Source organism: Ricinus communis, chromosome 9 (genome assembly GCF_019578655.1).
Source record: "Ricinus communis isolate WT05 ecotype wild-type chromosome 9, ASM1957865v1, whole genome shotgun sequence".
In the NCBI taxonomy this organism is placed as follows: Eukaryota; Viridiplantae; Streptophyta; class Magnoliopsida; order Malpighiales; family Euphorbiaceae; genus Ricinus; species Ricinus communis.
The window spans coordinates 3769242-3789716 of record NC_063264.1 but is presented as its reverse complement, the minus strand read 5'-3'; the positions used below and the strand labels follow the sequence as shown (position 1 = coordinate 3789716).

Sequence of the window (20475 nt, the reverse complement as noted above, 5' to 3'; positions counted from 1 at the left end):
ATATTTTTTAAATAAAAAATAAATCAAATAAATTATTAAATGATAAAAAAAGTTCTTTAAGAGAAGCTGATAAAATTCTTGACTAATTGAGATTAGATCAATGATGATTGTTACATTTTACTAAAGGAATAAATTCAGTTGTATAGTTAGAAATAATTATCAGCAGCACAAAAAACTCTAAATCAAATACCTACAGTGCTTCCTGCGGGTAAATTATTAATGGATACAAATTTTTGCTGCACTACCAAACAATATACATGCGTGAAAATAGAAGACACTTGGGACTGGGTTTCAACTCTCAAGAAACACAAAATCTGCTGAATTGCTGCGCATGACATTCCGACGACCTGTCCATTTTATCATGTTTAGCTAGATCCATTATCCACTTGATCAAGTTTAGCTACACCCATTGTTTTGGAGCTGTCATACAATTGTCGATTGCCAAGTGATGATCGTGATGCTCGTGAGGCTCGTAAGTCAATTAACTTACATTACAACAAGCGCTGAGAGTAAAATATGAAACTTAAGCCATCCAACCAACTGAACCTCTAACTCAGCTGTAGTTCCTTTGGTGAGAAGCCTTCCAATTGTCAGCTGTCTACATTTCTGCTTAAAGACACCCTGCTGATTTCCAGACAACCATGGTGTAACAGTGCTACCAAAATCTGATAATATTATACTTTTTAGCTACCTGAATCTACATTAAACAACCCGTGCAACAAACTAAAAGAGAACAAAAAGATACATGGAGCAACAAATAAGATGATTGATTGAAGTTTACTCTTTATAGATGATAGGTTGTTCCCCTTCAAGCTCAGATATAACAATTAAATAGTCTGACATTCCAAGTGAGAGGGATTCTGATTTGGAAATCGGATTGATAACCTGCAATAGTAAGGCTTGAATAAGATGTCTAGATCAAATTTGTGTAATAAAATCAAATTATGGTGTTCATAAACTTCTTAGTCCCCTTTACCTTTTTATTATCTTTGACGTAGCCAATAGCTACCTCTCGCCGCAAAAATGCCCTTTCAGAGAGTTCGAAGAATGAAGGAGTCTCCCCCTCTTTCATGTATAGGCTAATATCCTGCCACAGACATAAAAGCAATTTGAGTGAAAATGGGTCGGTTAGGTTACCAGCATCTCTTTACAAACTGAATACTCCATGTTCAATTTAATAATGGCAAAGATGTATAATAAAAAGCTGTATTTCACGAAACGCCAACGGTATTCACTATTAACTACCAGTTGATCGCATCTCAAAATAAACATTTTATTTAGTTTATCAAACTACAATGATATTGTTTTCCCCCTTATCCACTTACATATTGACAAAGTGCCAGATCACCACCAGAGAGGGGTGATCCATAACCAATAAATAATTAACCTACAACATTCAATTTCCCCTGAAATAATAGAAACAAAATAATTCTCAATTTAGTACAAACAAGAAAGGCCACCTTATGCTAGCCAGTATTCCTTCTATGGTCAGTTAATCATTTTGGCCTAGCTACCCTCAGGCCGAAGAATATTGGAGATGCAAAGTACTATTTTGAAATATCATTTTTACCTTAATATATATCTCATCGCCCTCAGCATCCAGAATGTCTTTCCACACCTCATTCAATTCACTGTTCTCCGCCACTGTCATGTAAACAGATGTTTAATCTGCAAATTTAACACTGGAATAATAGAAACGCTATCGTAGCAGGTAGAATAAAATGATTCAAGACCTTGAGCTGTAACAAGGCTCATTACTTCCTCCGCTGCTATGTAAGTCAGGGATGGTTTGATTCTTGTAATCTGAAGAAATTTCAAAATTTATATATATAAAAATGAAATATTAAAATTGTCATGTCAAAGAACTGATATTGTCTGTTGAAGGACATCTTACCTGTTTGCCTAATTTTGAGTCAACAATCTCCGCAACTAGATTTTGGGCCTGCAAAATGCTTATTTATTATAGTGATTTTCATTTCACTCGGAAGATCAAATAGAGAAAAAAACACTTTCAAAAGTCATCATCAACGTTCTTGAATCAGCAGAGCTTAAAAGCTAATCTTCAGAAATTGCAAATAAGGATCCTGTTATATTCACCTTAACTCCAAGTTTATCGCAGATATTTTCAGCAAGGAGAAGGGAAAATGCGGACTGCTTATCTGCCCTGGCTGGATCTGAAGAAGGATAATTAATACAAGACTTCCTTGAATCTAGTAAAGCATCAAATATCGTTACCTCCAAGAAGCCATTCTCTATCTGATATCACAGCAATGGATAATGGAATATTTAGTCCTTTAAGATAAGACTTTTGAATATTGATAATTGTTTCCTTTAAGGTATCATGATCCATGGGATTTCCAATCTGCAGTAACATAAAGGCCATAGAGGATTAGGAGGAAAGGAAAAACATTACGAAAAGAAAAAAGAAGAGAGAGAGAGAGAAATGGAAGGGAAGATCTATTGTGAATTCTCTAGTTGACTAATTGAAGCAGTACCCTGTGGGAAACTTGGACGTGTTTGAGTTGTATTTGACTATAACTGTTGCTTGCCCTTTGTCTGTCATCTAAAGGCACATCTGACAAAATTTCCTGCATTTACATAGAATGATGAAGACTGGAAGTTACACCATTGCATGTTTGATGTAGAAAGCTAAATCTTGTGATACATGAAATGAAGTAGGATTCCATCAAGTAAACATTATGTTAATTATAATTGATACCTGAAGTTAAATTGCCTATAATATCTTGCAAACACTAAATAATAAGAGGAAGAAGAAAAGAAAGAGAAATAAGCATTAGTGCGGAAAAGGTTTGAAATTTTCAAATAGACTAGTAAAATACAGTCCAGTCATTTTAATCCATGGAACAATTGATACTGTTTTAGTAACAGCTGGGAAATCCCAGCTATGTTGGGCAACACCAGGATGTGTTTGCATTATAGGTCGAGTGAGCAACTAAGTTTTACCACACCAAATTTAACATATCCTAGTGCTAGTTTGTAACGTGGGAAGTTAATTTCCATTAAATGGTCGTTGATGGCAATGCCAACTAGGGTTGAAACAAAATAGATAAAGAAAAATGAAAGAAAGGAAGAAGAGGGCAGCTATAATCTGGTATGCTTGGAAACAGATTCCAGATAAAAATATACTCCTCATCCTTTGCCAAAATCTAGATACCAATGGAGCCTGAATTATCGTTTTCAGAGAGTAAAGTAAAGAAAGCTGCATAAGTGTAAGTTGCATTTCAAATATTCATGAAGAAGATGACATGGACACTTTTTATTCTTAAGTAATGCATGACATTGCAAAACATAACTTTTTATATCCATATATATCCATTAGCAAAACTTGTTCCAAATGCCTAACACTGCAAGAGATTTTAGGAGTAGGTACGAGTTAAAATGAGAATTTAAGGCTCCAAATATAAAGCTTACCAATACGCTTCCAGGTCCCAGATAATTATCATACTCTTCAATCATTTCTACAATGTCTGGACGCCATCCAAGTAGAAGTATGCATTCTTTTGGTCCCGGAGATGAATCTGATGCCTGCATTCACCAGCAAAACAGTTGTACAAGTTGGCACATAAATCAAAGCATGTTGTTTGAGAAAATTATCTGAAAAGATACCTTTGAGCCCGATTTGTTGGGACGCGTCACGATATTTTCAAGCCGTGTCTTTCGCAATTCAATGGCATGATTTATTTCTTCATTGTCTTCTTCTACTTTGAGATTGTTTATAAAAGACGTTCCTTCTTTGAAAACACTAGAATATGCAATTTCCGGTCTCCTTCTCCCATGAACAGGTCCAATGAACAAAACCTACATGAGGAAAGTGAAAGAAGAGAGAATATAATTAAGATACGGAAAAGCATATAATCAAATCAACGACATGAGTGAAGCAGCATACTTCAGAACAAGAACATGACAGGAAGCATACTTCAAATCAACATGTGTGAAGCAGACTTCAAAAGATAAAATGATAAATAATCACATGTTTCCTGGTAAAGATGTAGATATCCGGAAATATTAACAAAGATAAGATCAATAATCAACCACATAACTTGAGACAACATGACGGAAAGATTACAAAATATCATTAGGTTTTTATATTACTTCTTAATTCACCCTACTTTAATCACATGGTTGAAGTTTCTGTTACAAAACTCTTACAAGTTGTTGGGAGAATACAAAAATATAATCTTTTATGTCAGGTCAGACCAACAGGGCAAACAGTTCAGATGGCTTAACCCTTCACTATCTCACAGCCTACTCAATTTTCTTGCTACTTACACAAATTATCAATTAAACTAGATTGCATCTCAATCTTGTGGTTCTAAATCTGAAAATTGAGGAGAAAGAGAATGCAAGTTCTGAAAAAACCAGTCTCTGCGTACTTTGTCAGTTTGTTGCAAGATTTCATCATCACTTGGGTGGAAATATATTTTCCCATTCCGGTAAAGACCACATACAACCACCTGAAAAGATACCCATTTGAGGAAAAAGATATATAAATTAGCATATTAGATTACATGGAAATATTCTTCTAACAGAAATTTTTTCATCAGCGAGAATTACCTCTTGAAATCCACGTCTTAGTTTCCTATACTTAATTCCAGCTAGATTAGGGAAACTGCAAAGATTAAATACATTTTCTGCAATAAGTAAACATGATAGCAATTAGTGTTTCAGCAGAAACTATAAATCACAAGGTATTCAGAAATGAAAAGATTATTAAAAGAAGAAGAATGGAAGGATACCAGTTTTACAAATATAAAAGATCTGATGATCAATGCAGATGCATCTTTTTATGTGTGTTTGTTTCAATAGAAACTATAATATAAGGTATTCAGAAAAGATAAAGATGATGAAATCAAGAAGAATCGAGAGATATTAGTTTTACAAATATAAAAGATATGGTAATCAATGCAGATGCAATTCTCTGTGTGAATACAATACTGGTGAACATAATTCTAGATGAAAATTCGTACAGTACTTCGATAATTAAGCAAATGTCTGTAGATTTTTATCAGCCCCTTCTGCCGAGAGCACTGAACAAATAATTTGGATACGACATTCTCCACTGGTTCAACTTTCACCCCTGAAATTGACTTTAAGAGATCACATGTATTGGAGTTTGAGACCTGTATTTCAAAACCAATACTGTATCAGAAAAATCCAAATTCACATCAGGTAAGAAACCTCAGAGTCTTATTAAGAGCCTTCAATAAGTCATGCACCTCAACAATGGTGGGACCAGAATCCATCTTCATAATAGGTTGAAGGGCTAGCACGGATAGAAAAGCATTGGTATCAACTTCATACCTAAACAATTGAAGATTTCAAATCACTTTAGTTTTAGCCAATATATAGATTAAGCATAATTCAAGGATATAAGAAAATCAGGAGGTAAATTAGCAAAGTGAAGATTGATATTTGATATACATCAACAACGTAAACTTCAAAAATTAACTCCAGAACTCAGTATAGGAGAGAAAAGTTCAATCCATGTACTGAAGATAAACCATTATCATGTCACTTTAATCAACGTATTGGTTACAATCCGCCTTTTCTTACCTCAGACAGTGGCTATAGTGCCTCATTAACCAATTCGCAAATCTATGAATCATAATATTCACAGGTTAAAATTGAGTATATAATAACACATACAATAGTATTAATACACTCTTGTAACGACTAGAAGATGATTTCCACAATCAGATGCAAGCAATTTCCTGCATAAATATATGGTACTGTATAAATAAACAACAGTAGGATCCCCTTCAAAGGCTTTCTCACTTACCGATCCCCTTTTGTTGTTGGCAATATAATTACAGCACGTGCTTTATCAGCTGCAGCTCTTTCAAATGATTTCGTCAGGCTAAGGCTGCAACTGTAGAAGTGGAAGCAAAAAAATAGACCTCAAATTAGATACCAACTTCATATGTTCGAGTTGTTTAACTTTGCAAAATGATAATCGGCGATTGGTGATTATTGGAATGGTACAAGCAATAAGCAACAGCACTTTATCTCTTAGTCAATATCAAGAAACAATAGAAATCCCTTATGCCTGAAACTTTGGATTACAGCTCCGGGAAAAAAAACAATTGGATTACTGAGGAAATACAAACTAAGTAGTAAATAAACTATGAAGCAATCAAAAATTTCTTCCATTAAAAAAGTTACCATTCCGCCCATAAAATTAGTCAAAATCAGCAGGCATTCTCTGACACTCAATAGTAATTAGGTAGCTTCCAATCTAAAATTTGGCAATGCATTTGCTGATGCGTTGGCATCATGTATTGGTGATTGCACAAAAAACATATTTAGTAGATATATGTTTTCCTTGTTATTGTGGACCATAGAACAAGTCAGTCCACGAAAGAAAAGGGGAACAATTTCTAGTACACAGTGACATCCCTGAAAACGGTGGTTGTGGTCTTAGGGGAAAAAAGAGAAAGTCATATTAGATTCTGCAGCAATTGAGAGAAAAGAACAAACACAAACACCTCTTAGTGAGTATATCAATATGGTTAAAATCTCTGGCAAAATTATCAGCTAGCTTGTCTATCTGCTTCCTTGGAAGGTCAGACATGAGAAGAATTCTCTGCTTCCTATAAAGACAAACACAAGTCTTACAAATTAAGATATGAGGACACATTAGGGACATAGAATCTGTGCTGGAAACATGAGAACGAATTACCTGGCTGTAGCAATACCTAAGCGGACAGCAAACTCATGATACTTATCTAGCTGCTTTAGTATGAAAGACAATTTACTGTTTACTCCACAAATTATGATATGATCAGTCTCAAGAACTTGCATTTGTGCACCTTCCCTGAGCCTTTGCATGTTATTCTGTCCAAGTAATTATGCTAAGGAAGTTATTTAAACGTACAATTGATTTAATAAGCAATTGTTGTTCCAGACTTCCAGTAGTTTACCCTGAATTGCTCTGTCATTGTACTCAATAGCCGAGAGTAGAACAGTATACCCCATATGGCAAGAATAAAGCCAATAACACGTTCAACGCGTGTTCTTTGCTGCAGTTCCACATGCAATATAGTTCTTTAGCCATAACAAACATAAATTGGCAATTATGAAACCAGCAGTAAAATTTCAAGTGAAAAGAGCTATGAAGTTAACGGGACATCACCAAACCTTCAGATGAGTAGATGATGAACACAGACATGCCCAAGCTTCCCAGAAGCAGTCCTCCAGAGATTGTGTACTACCCCTATGTCATTTAATTAACACGTAACAAGATTAGCAAACAAGAAAGAAAATAAATGCTATAAAAGTTAATTGAGAGAATTCTAAAGCCATGAAGAGACAGCAATAGTGGTAGGAAAAAGGACTTTTACGATAACTTATAAGGAAGAGTTTCAACTTGTAATATTATAACCTTTAGATGTATGCTCTATCAAATGATGCTTTCTCATATACAAGTATGCAACCAAAATCTAAAGAGATCCTCCCAGAGACAAAAGCATCTATGACAGAATTCATAAATTTAATATTTGTTAATTTTGTCTTAATTCTCAATCAACATATAAAGGAGCATATTAGGAATAAAATAAGAAGGCTTTGCAGAAATACAGAGAAAACAAGCCATCTAAGAAAGGAAGCATAAATGTGAACAATCTCCTACTCGTACCAGTTATCTTTATGGCATGCTCAAAATGAATTTTCACTTGACAATAATCCCAAGTCTAATAAATCTTAGCATCATCGTGCATGTTTTCAAAAATTAAAAAAGAAAAAAAGTAATGCCCAACAACAGTTGGTGACTTGCAAGGGAACCACTAACGCAAATCCCAGTTAACAAAGGCCATAACTATAATGGATGAAAGGAAACAGTGCTTTCAGAAGCCTGGACTCCCTTGACAGGCAAAGTAATATTTGCTCTTGGCAAGTTGGTTTAAACTCAAAACCAAGAAAGAAGATGATAAGCTCTCTAACAAACACAATATATTTCCAATTATGCTCCTTCCTCTCTAATTTGGATAAAACCTAAGTATTACATGCCAAAGGAAGTGGTTGTGATTCTGCAAACGTTATTAAGCAAGAGATATCAGATACAAGAAACATCACTGCATGGTGCAGAAACAAGCACATTTGCAGAAAGATACCATGTCATTTCCCACAAAACAACTAGCAAATATAAAGCTACATCTTAGTTTTCTCCAGAAAATGCAATGAGTGGTTACCTGAACTTGAAAAATAGGAAACCGCCAATGACAACAAATGAGAAGCAAGCCACAAGGAGTACTACAAAGAACCTACAAGGCATTTTAAACCAATCAATCATTTAACAAGCAGATATTCTTGGGCACACAACAGACAAACAAATTGGTATCACAGCAGCACCCATTATGAGCTGATAACTATAAGTTTCCAAATGTAATCCAACTACTATCTCCTGTTTTTCCTTTGAATCTTCATACAAGTAGTCCAGCATTAATATGTGGATGGTAGTTTTTGAACCCTAAAGATGGAGAATGATCTTATCTACAAAGCCTAAAGTAAAACCTACACACTATCTGACTTCAATATATCATCTTGACCATCTCACATTAGATGATATTTATAAAAATGGTTGCTATTACTTCCAAAACAACCAATTTCTCCACATTAAAAAAATTGAATTGATAATATTACAAATATAATGCTATAAGAGGTGATGGCAAGGCCTGATTTTTCAAACATACTTGTGATTGCATGCTACTATATTCCTATGCTAAGAAGAAAAAGATGCATACTTCATTTTCTCTTTAAGTCTTAACTGTAATTATATCAGTTTCATAATCATATTATGACATCTTATTTTCTGATACCTGCTACGAAAATGAGAAATAAATATCACGAACTCAAAGCAAATTTTTATGAACCAGCAGGTAGAGAGGTGCAGGTTCACAGGCTTATTAATAAGAAAGAGCAAACACATTACTTTACTTACGTTGCCACATTTCTCTCAAGTTGGATGTTGAACAAATAGAGCAAACGTGCTAAGCTCCACTTGAGATCTTGAAACGAAGGGAAGGAAACATCCAAACCAAGTGGTGTTGGTTTATTCAAGGAATTAGAAATACAAGCAAAAGGTGAGCTTGTAGCTCCAAAGGTCAAAACCAAAGACGGAATTGAGTCTTGAACCATCTTTATCAATGTATTTACTAAATTTAACTGTGCAAATCTGAATATGCAATATGATGAAATAGATTCAATCACAAGTTTAGCTTCATAATCCTGCAAGTAAACTTAACTGTATCAAACATTTACCACAAGTTACCGATAACATTATGCAATTTAACACATATAGTTATCTACAAACAAGTTGAGCAATTAAACTATGCTTGAATAGAAATTATTTTTTCTATTACTTTTCTTTGAAACTCCATACATAAATAACAAAAAAATACTTATGAACCAAATTTATTAATACCACCTATAAGAACATTAAACACAATTGAACCATTTTTAATATTTTTAAAACTGTCTTCATTCTAAATAATAATTTCAGGAAAACAAAACCTTATGAATTATAAATTCATTCATATTATAACTACTTCCATATCAGATTATTTCACTTAATCCCCACCTGAAAACTACTATATTGCCTCATTCTCAAGAATTTGGTATTCGAATCCTCTGAAATATCCTTGCAAGAAGAACAATTAAACTTATCCCCCTGCCTCCGAGAATTGCCTTCCCAATTTGCTGAAAATAAATTACCAGAATCTAATTGAAACAAGTTTTAATCACCAAAAGCAAACTGCCAATGCAGAGCATAACATTCACTTATAAAACATGTGTAAAAAAGCTAGGTGGCATGATATAATCCTACAAAAACGAACATTAGAAGACTTGGTTAGATAACCAAGTGAAAAACATAAAATAATGTTGTTAATTTAGGGCCTACTTCTCAGATTAATTAACAAACTGTAACTGTTAATTCTTTGTTAAAGTTAAGTTGTTGACAAAATGTAATACAGGCATTTTAAGTAGACTAGCCATCTGCCTCGTAACTTGTTAAAGTAGACTGCTTCTAACTCACCACCACAGTGTACTCTGAAACTACATGAATTTATTGTCGAAGATTTCATCCATTTAATGTGGCATGGCACTGATCTCCTGTTGAACTACAATGTCAGCAATCAACATGAACCTTAATTGCTTCAACGAAAATAGCTGCCAGCATTATATAGAAACAAGCACCGAGAAAAAGAAGAACTCACATTTTCCTTCTATTAATCAACTCATCGTACTGATAATTTTTTATATATATATTCGCATGAATACCATCAAAGTCTTGGACATAACTTATTCCTATATGCAAAAGAAAAATAGAACGCTGTAGACCTATTTCCTGATTAACAGCTGACAGTTCAAAATCTACATTAAAATTTGTAAACATAACGAAGGCCAGATCAACAAAGAAGTACTTCAAATCCAACAGTTTTCTTTTTTCTTTCTTTTTCTTTTTTTTTGGTTTGAATTTAAGAAATATATAAGAACAACTATGCACTAATAAAATGATACATCATTTTTTTTATTAAAAGAAGAGATTAAAGAAGCTGGTTAAACAAAATCTAAAGAAGCCGTTGGCAACAATAAGGAAATTCATAAATACATTTCACAGTTTCACGATTAAGTTTTATAATTAAGCAATAAATAACAAATCATACTTGTTCAAATACTCAAAAAGAAACGAGTTCACGTGTGATCACTTCAAGCAAGTAACTAGACAATTGAGAAAATATATCAAGTGTTGAAGCACATGAGAAAATAATGAAAAGGCATAGAGTTCAAGAAGAGCCAATGCATTGCAACAAGAATGAGAGTTAAGTGATTGTCACCGCTTTGTAGAAGATGGAGAGATCATATGATTTAGTTTCGGCACTCGAGGTGGCAAAATCCATGGATAAGAGCTCTGTAACTGACCAAGAAGCATCTCTCTCTATCTCTCTACGTGTTTGACGAAATTACCGAGCGAAAAGAAAAGAGAGATAACAAGATACGTACAAACAGGCAGAAGTAATAGTAGAAAGTGTAGTTAATGATTCAGCGGATAATCTTTTAAGAAAAATGGAGTGGAAAGAAAAGCAAAGGGAAGTTCACCTTTTTCTTTTTTTGAATCTTAGTTGCCTATTCCAGAGGCTGCATTGTTTGGGGACCACAAAAGCCTGCTTTTGGTTTTTATTTGCAAATGAGGGAGGGAGATTCCACGTTAAGATCTTGGTTAATATCTTCTGGTATGCCACAGTTGCTACATTAGACTTCTCCGTTACAGAGACTCTTAGAGTTATATTTCATATAAGAGCAACTTTTTTTATATAACTATCAAAATTTTGGTTTCAAATAAAAAAAAATTATATTATAATAAATTATAATCTTTCTACGTTCTGTTTTCTTCTTTTAAATTATCTCCATATAATATTAATTATTTAAAAGATATGTGTTAATTAAGCTATTATTAAAATTTTAAAATGAAATAGATTATTGTATAAAGTAATTTAGTGTATGATTTTTTTCTTAAAGTTATTACTACAATTTTTTTTTCTTTTCTAATTTTTATTTAAATTATGTCTTTTTCTTTTTCAAAATATATATTTAGTTTGGATATATTTAACTAAATAAATGTATAATTTAGTGGCATATAAGCTATAACTTTCTCGTAGAAAAATTAGTTGGTCCCAAAAATATAATTATAAAGAAATTCTTTTCCGTATTTATCTTTAACAATAGCTAAAAAGAGCCTTTATTTTCTTTATTTTCGTTATTTCTTGATTGTATTACAATCCTATGATAATCTTATCATTTTTGTTCTTTTATTTTGATATATAATTTCTAATCATGTAGCTAAATTCTATTAATTAGTAGTTAAAAGTACCATTGGAAATTTTTAAGTTTTTAATTACGATAAAAGTTTATCTCTAGTCTTTCATCTGTAATTTATATTAAGATAATAAAAAGAATTTAAAATAAAAGAATCGCAAAGTGAATTTGTCTCACCAGTAGTATTAGTATGTGTAAAAGGGGGATTAAAAAATAAATTAAGATATAGTAATTATACGATCAAGGGTGTTAACCTCTTAACTCTTATCCTCCTTTTAACTCACAACCATACCTAAAAATTAATGATATAAAAAGCAATTACAAGTTGGTACACAGTCAATTAGATTGATTAAATATTGACCGATATAAAGCTTATTTTTACGAGTGTTAGGTGATAATGAGATATAAGCAATGTTTCCAGGATTGGATCTAGCCATATAAATTTGACTCTATATATATATATATATATATATATATATATATATATAAGAAAACAGAACATGTAAATCTTAAAATCAAAAACTTATATAGATTAGTTTAGTTATTAAAAAATATAATGAATTGTTTTTATTTTATTTAGAAATTTATTGAACTATAAACTCAATATATTAATTTTACAAATCCAATAAATAGAATAAACTGAATTAAGTATGCCTATGATTCTGTATTTAAAGTAATTGTAACATCCTTATCAACCATTTTTATAAAAAATATAGCAACTATTGAATCTTTAAATTTTATTTAATAATAATAAAATTTGTATATAATAATCTTCTATATAAAAATAAAATATTTTTATTAAATTTAGATTAATTATAAATAAAAATATAATAAGTTATAAATTTTTTGAATTTTATTTAAAATATATTTTTATATTATATATTTATAAATTATATCTGAAAAATGCATATATTATGTACTGTATTAACTTATTATCTTATTAATTTTATTTATATAATATGATTAAATATTAATATATTTTATATTTTATATTTTATTATTTTATTAATAAAATTAATTATTAAATAAAAAAAAATTCTGATACTTGTGTCGCCTGTTGCGACTTTGCAAGTGGATGAATAATTGCACGCTTCTCCGTGCCAACGAACGAAACGGATCTTTCACTAGCCCAGTCCTCTCTCTGCACTGTCCACTCGATTGTGGTGGCCAATTTTATTTTATTTTTCAGGGCTAACTATTTAAAGCATGTGAAAAATGGGATATTATTTTCGATTTTCTTTTCTAGTATATCATAATTAATTTCAAGGTTTTATATAATTATATATAAATTTTTATGTATGTCAAATGTCAATTTGAAAAGAAAACGTGGAACCTTGGACATCAATTGGTAAAGATTTTCCTTCTTTTTGGTTTTTAGACCATGTTCTGATTAAACCATGCCTAGGTTTCATCATACATTTTCAAAATAGAAATTTTATAATTTACGTGCCTTAAGGTCTGCGATATCATAATCCATTGAAGATTTTTCTATTTCGTTGAGCGTGAGCTAGGCCAATGATGTATAAGACTAAGATATTAAAGGATTTGTTTTGGTGCATCCCAAGAAGAACCCATTCAGAGAGGGAATAAAAAAAATATCACAAATTTGTTTACTTGGACATGGTAGAGGTTTGCATTTAGAGGCTAGGGATAACAATGTAGGACCATTCATCATTGTGGCTCCATCAACAATAACCGGTACATAGCGGAAAGTTCATAGAAAATTCTTCAAATTTGTGGTACGGTCTTTCTGATTTTTTCTAAAATTATAAGCTGAATTAGACCAATATCAAAGTTTTTTGGAGCATTGATCACAGTGGTTCCACTGCTAAAGCTACTACTAAAACCCGTCTCAACCGAATCTTCAAATTGAATAATTGATAGCCTCTGTCCTTTGACAGGCACTAGAAGTATCAATAGCTCAGTACCTAAAACCCCACCTATCACACTGAGTTCAGACCATTGGCATTGCCCACAGTTGAATCAACTCAACAAGACAGACAATGCTTTACCTGCTAATGAGTGTTTTCTTACAGGACCACTGACCATAGAGATAGCTTCTGTTTTATTAGTGAGTTGCGTGTAATAATTGTGCCGTGGGATTGGGACCGCTTCCTATCTGTCGCAATTTCAGCATTAAAGGAGCCAAGGACTTGGCCAAAGACTCCGTGGCCTCTATTTTTCAACACCTTAACAACGTTTTGGATTCTTGTTAGGCTTTTTACAAATATATACGGAAAATAAAATATAAAATTTTATCTTTACAATCAAAATTTTTTTACCTTTACAATCTAAATCATGAAAGTATACGGGTTTTTTGAAATACATTATTGTATTTTTTAAAATATTTTTTTATATGTATTTAGTATTTTTAAATGACCTTTTTGATTTTATTTTAACTATATTTTTATATTTTTTTTAACTGTATTTTGGTTTTTTGTTATATTATAATATATTTTTTTAAATACACGTCTTCACATCATTAAAATACACCAGTTACTATAGAAATATATAATATTATTTAATTTACAAATATCAAATATAAAAATATAAATTAAAAATAATAAATCTACCTCATTTAGCTATTTTCATAATAATATAAGTTAAAATAAGATTCTTTCAGTATATTTTAGGTATATTTTAATATCTTTTTAATAAATTTTTTAAAAATAAAAAAGATATATAATAAAAACTATAAATCTACTTCATTTGACTTCTTTTAATATTTTTTAAGTATATTTTTAGTGTTTTTTTCTAATAAAATTTTAAAAAATAAAAAATAAAAAATTTAAAAGATAAAAATGATAAATTTACTTCATTTGATCACTTTTGGTATTTTTAGGTATATTTATAGTATCTCTTTTAATAAAATTTTAAAATATAAAAATTAAAATGATCAACCTATGTCGTTTCACTCATTTCATAATAATATAAGTTAAAATTATATCATTATAGGTATACTCGTAGTATATCTTTTTCTGACAAAAAGTAATGAAAAAAGAAAGCAGAAAATTTTAAAAAATAGTGTCGTAGGAAATTGAAAAAAGCATAAAAATAAATTTTTTTTTTCTTTAAAAAAAGTGGTGCATTATTCTTGTTCAACTCCTTTATACCGTGACCTGAAAAATAAAACTTTTGGGCTTTGCTATTGGGTTCTATTTATGGAAATGGTTTTCTGGGGCCTCGAACAAAAATCAAAATTAAGGTAGCATGACAAAGGCTTTTTGGGTCCTTGTGTGGAAACATATAAAGCAGCCTTCTTATGGTCTTGAGAATTGGATGAGGCAATTTTCCATCCACCATAGTTGACCCATTCACATGTCATAAATTGAATAAATTGGGTGAGCTTGATATTTATTACTCGGGAGTCGAAAATTATGAGGTCATCCTAAATAATAAATAAAAAAAATAAAGACCCATGAAAAGTGCATTAAAAAAAATAAAATCAAAAGAGTATAGGTGAGATAGTAATTATCTGCTTAATTAAAATATCACATTCGAGTATTAAATATACAACTGCATTAAAACACACTTAAAACAGTATTTTACCAATATATCATTATATCAAAATTTAAAATATTTTTATAAAAATATTTATAAATTTAACTCGTTAAATAAGCTTATATGTCAACTTTAGTGAGACTTTAAATTAGAGTATTCATTTCCTAGTTTGTAATAAATGAAAAAAAATTTACTGAAGATTTTTATCATTTATATTACACATAAACGTTATAATCATTACATATATTGCATCAAGTACCATACACTCGAATGTATTTATCTTGCCACGATCTGAGAATCAGACAATCCATCTTCAGAAATGTCAAAGAACAAATCACTCTTGCACAAATCATACACAATATCAACCATACTAGACCTCTTTGCAGGATCTTTGTGCAGACAAGCAACTGCAACGTTCATTACATGAATTATGCTCTCCATTGAGCATGATTCACGCAAAAGACTCTCATCCATAAACCCTTTCAATCTCTTCACCTTCTTCTCTTCATTTCCATCCCAATTTCCACTAACTTTTGCCCACAGAACCCTACCCTCTTCGTCGATGGCTTCTTTACCGGATATGAGCTCAAGCAAAACTACGCCAAAAGAAAAAACATCCATCCTCGTCGACACCACACCATCAGTTAGATATTCAGGAGCAATGTAGCCTTGAGTACCAACAATGTGCATTGTTATGGCATTGCAGCCTGATTTTGCTAGCCCAAAGTTAGCAATTTTTGCTCTCATTGTTGAATCCAAGAGAATGTTGCTGCTTTTGATGTCTTTGTGCACAACCCTTGGTCTAGTGTGTTCATGAATGTATTGGAGACCATTGGCTACGTCAATGGCGATCCGTAACCTTGTCTTCCAGTTTAGCTTTTCATTCTTGTTGATGTGTAGCCATGAATGGAGAGAGCCATTTTCTATATACTCATATATTAGATAGCAACTCCCATCCTCAGAATCTATACAGAACCCTTCTAGCTTCACTAAATTGCCGTGGTTTACCTTCAAAAGACAAAAAGTAGTATGAATGTCATGCAATAATAACTATTTTCCAGGAAAAACATTAAAGGCTAAACTTAAGAATCAAGATTGAAATTGAAGGTTGAGAAGGCACATTAAAAATGATTTGTGAAGCAATTGGATTTTTGGCAAATTACTAATTGGATCATTCTGATTTAGCTTAGTCCAATCTCTAAGAGATTCTAAGGAATTGGGAAAGATAACCAATCTTAAAACGATAAACTAAATAAGATTCCAAACCAAAGAACTAGGCACATGATATAGTCCAATCAAATGAGCAAAAAGAAATAGCTCCAGAACAAATGTAGGTGAAGAAAAGACATCATTATTAATATATTACACATAGTATTTAATTTCAAAGCAAAAATAAATGATAAAGAAATCACCATTATTATATTATGTAGTATTTAACTTCAGAGCTATTTTGCCATATTTTCCAAAATAGTATCAAAAGATGCCTCCAAATGTTATACAAACACCAAAACCAGAGTCTAATATTTTCATTCTACTTTGCAAAGGAACAGCATTCTACCTTCAAGCACCATGAACAATAATTGAACAATTTCATTTTTAATGGTAGAAACAGAAAGCTATTGAATATCATGTTGCATTTGGTGATGGTCAGTAACCCAAAATAGTACACTCCAAAGAACTGGGGCCAGCTGACATAGTACATAAGGTCATTTCCTTCTCAATTATTTGAAACCTGAGCTATTTTATAGTTATGACTAAAAAGCTTTGGACCGGATAACCATACTTTAATCCTACAATTTAAAACTTCAAAAAAACCAACAAAATAGACAGGTCACTTTACCTAACCAACAAATTTTTTGAGCTAACAAAAATAAACAATTTCATATTTTAATGGAAGCCATATACTGGTGTCCTTGTCTACTAGATGTTTCAGTTTTTTTCATCTCTATGCTTGTATTCATAGTTATATCCTCCTGCTGTCCTACAATCAGGGTTCTGTTAACCAGTTTCCACAAGAAATGATCTTATGATCCTAATTACCATTAATGCTATTTAAGCAGTAATATTTGAGTTTTCGGTGCCTTAATCCTATAATAAGAATCAAAGAGAAAGTGATTGTGAAATGGGAAATTACCTTCTGTAAGATCTTAAGCTCCTCATAGGCATTCCATTTCATCTTCTTGATGGCATAATCTTGTCCATTAATGGACCCTTTATACACAGACCCTTGAATCAAGAAATTCTCATTGAACCCATCAGTAGCTTCTTTCAATTCATCAATCTTAAATACCCTATACTTATCCAAGCAATCTGAAACATCTGCTATCAACTTTGTTTCCATTTCTGTCAAGCCTTTCTCTCCTTTGTAAAATCGCAACCTCTTCTTGTCCTCATCCTCCTCGCTCTTTTTCCTATTCAATTTACCCTCTCTAAATACCCAACTCCCAATTATCAAGATCAACAAAAACCCACAAACTCCAAGCCCAACAGCCAATCCTGTTATCAATCCTTTCCTCTCTTTCTTCTCAGTAGGCACAGAAGGAACAACTACAGGTTGTGACAGTTGTGGAAGTCTATTGACTGGAACGAATATAGTGTCAAAAGGCTGTATGTTGTTTCCATTAACATCTACAATGGACTGTGTGTTTGTTCCAAAACTTGAAGCAACTAATGATAAGTTATCAGAAGGTTGAAACACATAAGATATCATAAAATTCACCTGATTCTGCAACTGGGTTTGATTAGGACACTTACAAAATACAGGAAAGATTACTTCTTGGCCAATCTCAAGTAAGGTAGGAACAAGAGTAGGATTCACAACCTGAACAGCTTGGTAAGTGGTAAGATTTTGGAATTGAGTAGTAGATACCAAGTAAAAGGTGTCGTCTTTCTTGATAGTATATGAAAGATTTGCATAGGAGAGGTTAGTTGTAGAATTAATAGCTCTGCAGGAACACGATATGGGAACGAAGAGAGATTGATTTGGGATTAGTGGTGAAGATGGAGAAGAGATGTTGCTCGGCTCTGATATCATGAGACGGCTAACAGAGAAAAGATCACCTACGGAAGCCAGGTCAAGGAAGTTAGGTGCCATAGCTCTGTAAAAAGCATAGGTTTGGCATGGATTGCTGGTCTGGTTCACTGTGCAAGTGATCCCATCAGTGCTTGGTTGTGCTCGTAAATGGTTTAGAACATGATTAAGATAAAAAATGAAGAGAAAAGAAAGAATTAAACTGGTTTTGGCTCTCATTTTTGGCAGCCTGGTGGACGGTGGTTCTGTTTGTCACTTCCTCGTAGAATAAAGATGCTGTTTTATATTTATGGAGGCAGGTTGTGAAACTTGAAAGTCGAGACTCCTCTGTCAAGAACTAATGTTCCTTTTCCAGTCAACATAATTGACTTTCTTTGTATAGGAATTTCTCCTCTAGGCGATGCTTAAGTCCGTCATCAGATTCCAGACTACTAATCAATGATAAACACGTAATATTTCTTTATATATATATATCTGCCAGAATGGTAAAAACATAGATTGAAAGAAGGGATGTGATATGACTATGAGTCTTTGCCGTAAAATGGTCAAAGATAAAATCCATGTGGCAGAAATTGGATGATTTGCATGACCTTGAATTTGTGAGAAAGAAAGTAGTAATAATGCTATGTGATGTGTCCTACTGGAAAATTTACTGGTCAGTTTCCGATCCTGAGATCAGCAAAGACTTCTTGCACAGATATGGATCCAGAAAGCCATGGCTTAGAGGTAAAGTAAGCTGATAAGTCACGGAAGGAGACTTTTCTAAGGGGTGGAGTTAAGAGGCCACTTTCCCACTTGTACTCTATCCTACTGCTCCTATCAAACTGCCAATTGCAACTCCTTGAATTACCGGTTTATGTTTGGTTATATATATTTGAATACATTACACTTTTTTATTTGTTTAATATGTATTTTCATAACATTTGTTATAATATCTATATGTTTTATGAAAATTAATATTTATGATTTGATTTAATTAGTTTTCTTGTTCTTGGTAGATCATGATTAAAAACTTAATATTTAATATTATATGAGACATTATTAACCAGATCAACTCAATTAAAACTTACTAGTTTTATATACAACCAATATTTTCTTATATAAGTGGATAAAATTAAAACATAAATTTAACTTCATTAGCTTAAAAATCTAATATTTACTAAACTAAATATTCTTAGTTCTTTTTAAGGTGAAAATCTCAGATAAACTAGTAATTTACTCGTGCATTGCACGACCACTATTATTATTTTGATTATAAAATTAAATTGATAGATACAATTTAATAAAAAATTTAATATTTAATATTATTTTTTAATATTTTAACAGATAATAGCAAATAAACTAATTTTAAATATTTTTAATTTTTAAAATTTTAAAATTTTATTAATACAATAATATAAAAATTATTTTAATTAATTTTAGTATTATATAACTTAGTACTATAATTGATATTATTATTTTTAGAATTAAAATTTTATTATGTAATTAAAAAATTAATTTATTATTAGAAATATAATTTAAAATGTTATTCTCTATAATTAGAATTATTATCTAATTAAAAAATTAATTTATTAATTAATATAATATTCAAATATAAATAATATAGTTTTCTAAGATAAAATTAGTATCATTATCCTGATTAGGATATTATTTATTAGTTAATATAATATTAAAATATAATTAATATGCTATTTTTAGAATATAATTACTATTATTATATGATTTGAAAATCATTTATTAGTTATATAATATTAAAAGATAATAGATATGTTATTTTTTAGTATCGAGTCGGTATTTAATTATAAATATAACTTATTAATCACTAAATTAATAAAAAAACTATAAAATTACACATGAGTTTGAATCCTATATGTTAAAAATATTACATATGTCTAGATAAAAGTTTTACGTTTTAAAAATTAAACATAAGTATCAAAAAATTTAAAATTTTAAAAATTAATATATATATATATATATATATATATATATATATATATATATATATATATATATATATAGATGGATGAACCAAAACTATATAGGAAGAGAGATTCCAAACATGGTTGCAACCATTAATCAAGACTAATTCCAAATTTAACGAATTTGGTTCC

At 31.2% G+C, this 20475-nt stretch overlaps 2 protein-coding genes across 6 annotated transcripts; both read right to left on the bottom strand.

The window, feature by feature from the left end:
* Positions 1 to 67: 67 nt before the first annotated feature.
* On the bottom strand, positions 68 to 11274 carry LOC8280184 (putative ion channel POLLUX-like 2). Of its 5 annotated transcripts, none has more exons than XM_025156982.2 (26): positions 11116 to 11274; positions 10854 to 10982; positions 10052 to 10128; positions 9596 to 9714; positions 8957 to 9243; positions 8208 to 8279; positions 7159 to 7234; positions 6942 to 7040; positions 6701 to 6855; positions 6507 to 6611; positions 5801 to 5890; positions 5238 to 5322; positions 4994 to 5141; positions 4576 to 4652; positions 4395 to 4475; positions 3628 to 3819; positions 3433 to 3546; positions 2496 to 2588; positions 2236 to 2362; positions 2098 to 2174; positions 1895 to 1942; positions 1734 to 1803; positions 1571 to 1644; positions 977 to 1087; positions 782 to 885; positions 68 to 624 (listed from the first exon to the last, which is right to left on the bottom strand). In XM_025156982.2, exons 2-26 carry the CDS (start codon positions 10946 to 10948, stop codon positions 591 to 593), a joined length of 2610 nt encoding a protein of 869 aa, XP_025012750.1. In that variant the 5' UTR covers positions 10949 to 10982; positions 11116 to 11274; the 3' UTR covers positions 68 to 590. The 5 variants fall into 5 exon arrangements, with proteins under 5 accessions (XP_025012750.1, XP_048235341.1, XP_048235339.1 ...); XM_048379384.1 differs by lacking the exon at positions 11116 to 11274 and adding an exon at positions 10233 to 10323 and having other exon boundaries at positions 10854 to 10990; XM_048379382.1 differs by lacking the exon at positions 11116 to 11274 and having other exon boundaries at positions 10854 to 11096.
* A 4248-nt stretch (positions 11275 to 15522) lies between these two features.
* LOC8280185 (serine/threonine receptor-like kinase NFP) lies at positions 15523 to 19157 on the bottom strand. The gene is made up of 2 exons (XM_002516983.4): positions 17468 to 19157; positions 15523 to 16341 (listed from the first exon to the last, which is right to left on the bottom strand). Exons 1-2 carry the CDS (start codon positions 18581 to 18583, stop codon positions 15610 to 15612), a joined length of 1848 nt encoding a protein of 615 aa, XP_002517029.2. The 5' UTR covers positions 18584 to 19157; the 3' UTR covers positions 15523 to 15609.
* Positions 19158 to 20475: the final 1318 nt, after the last annotated feature.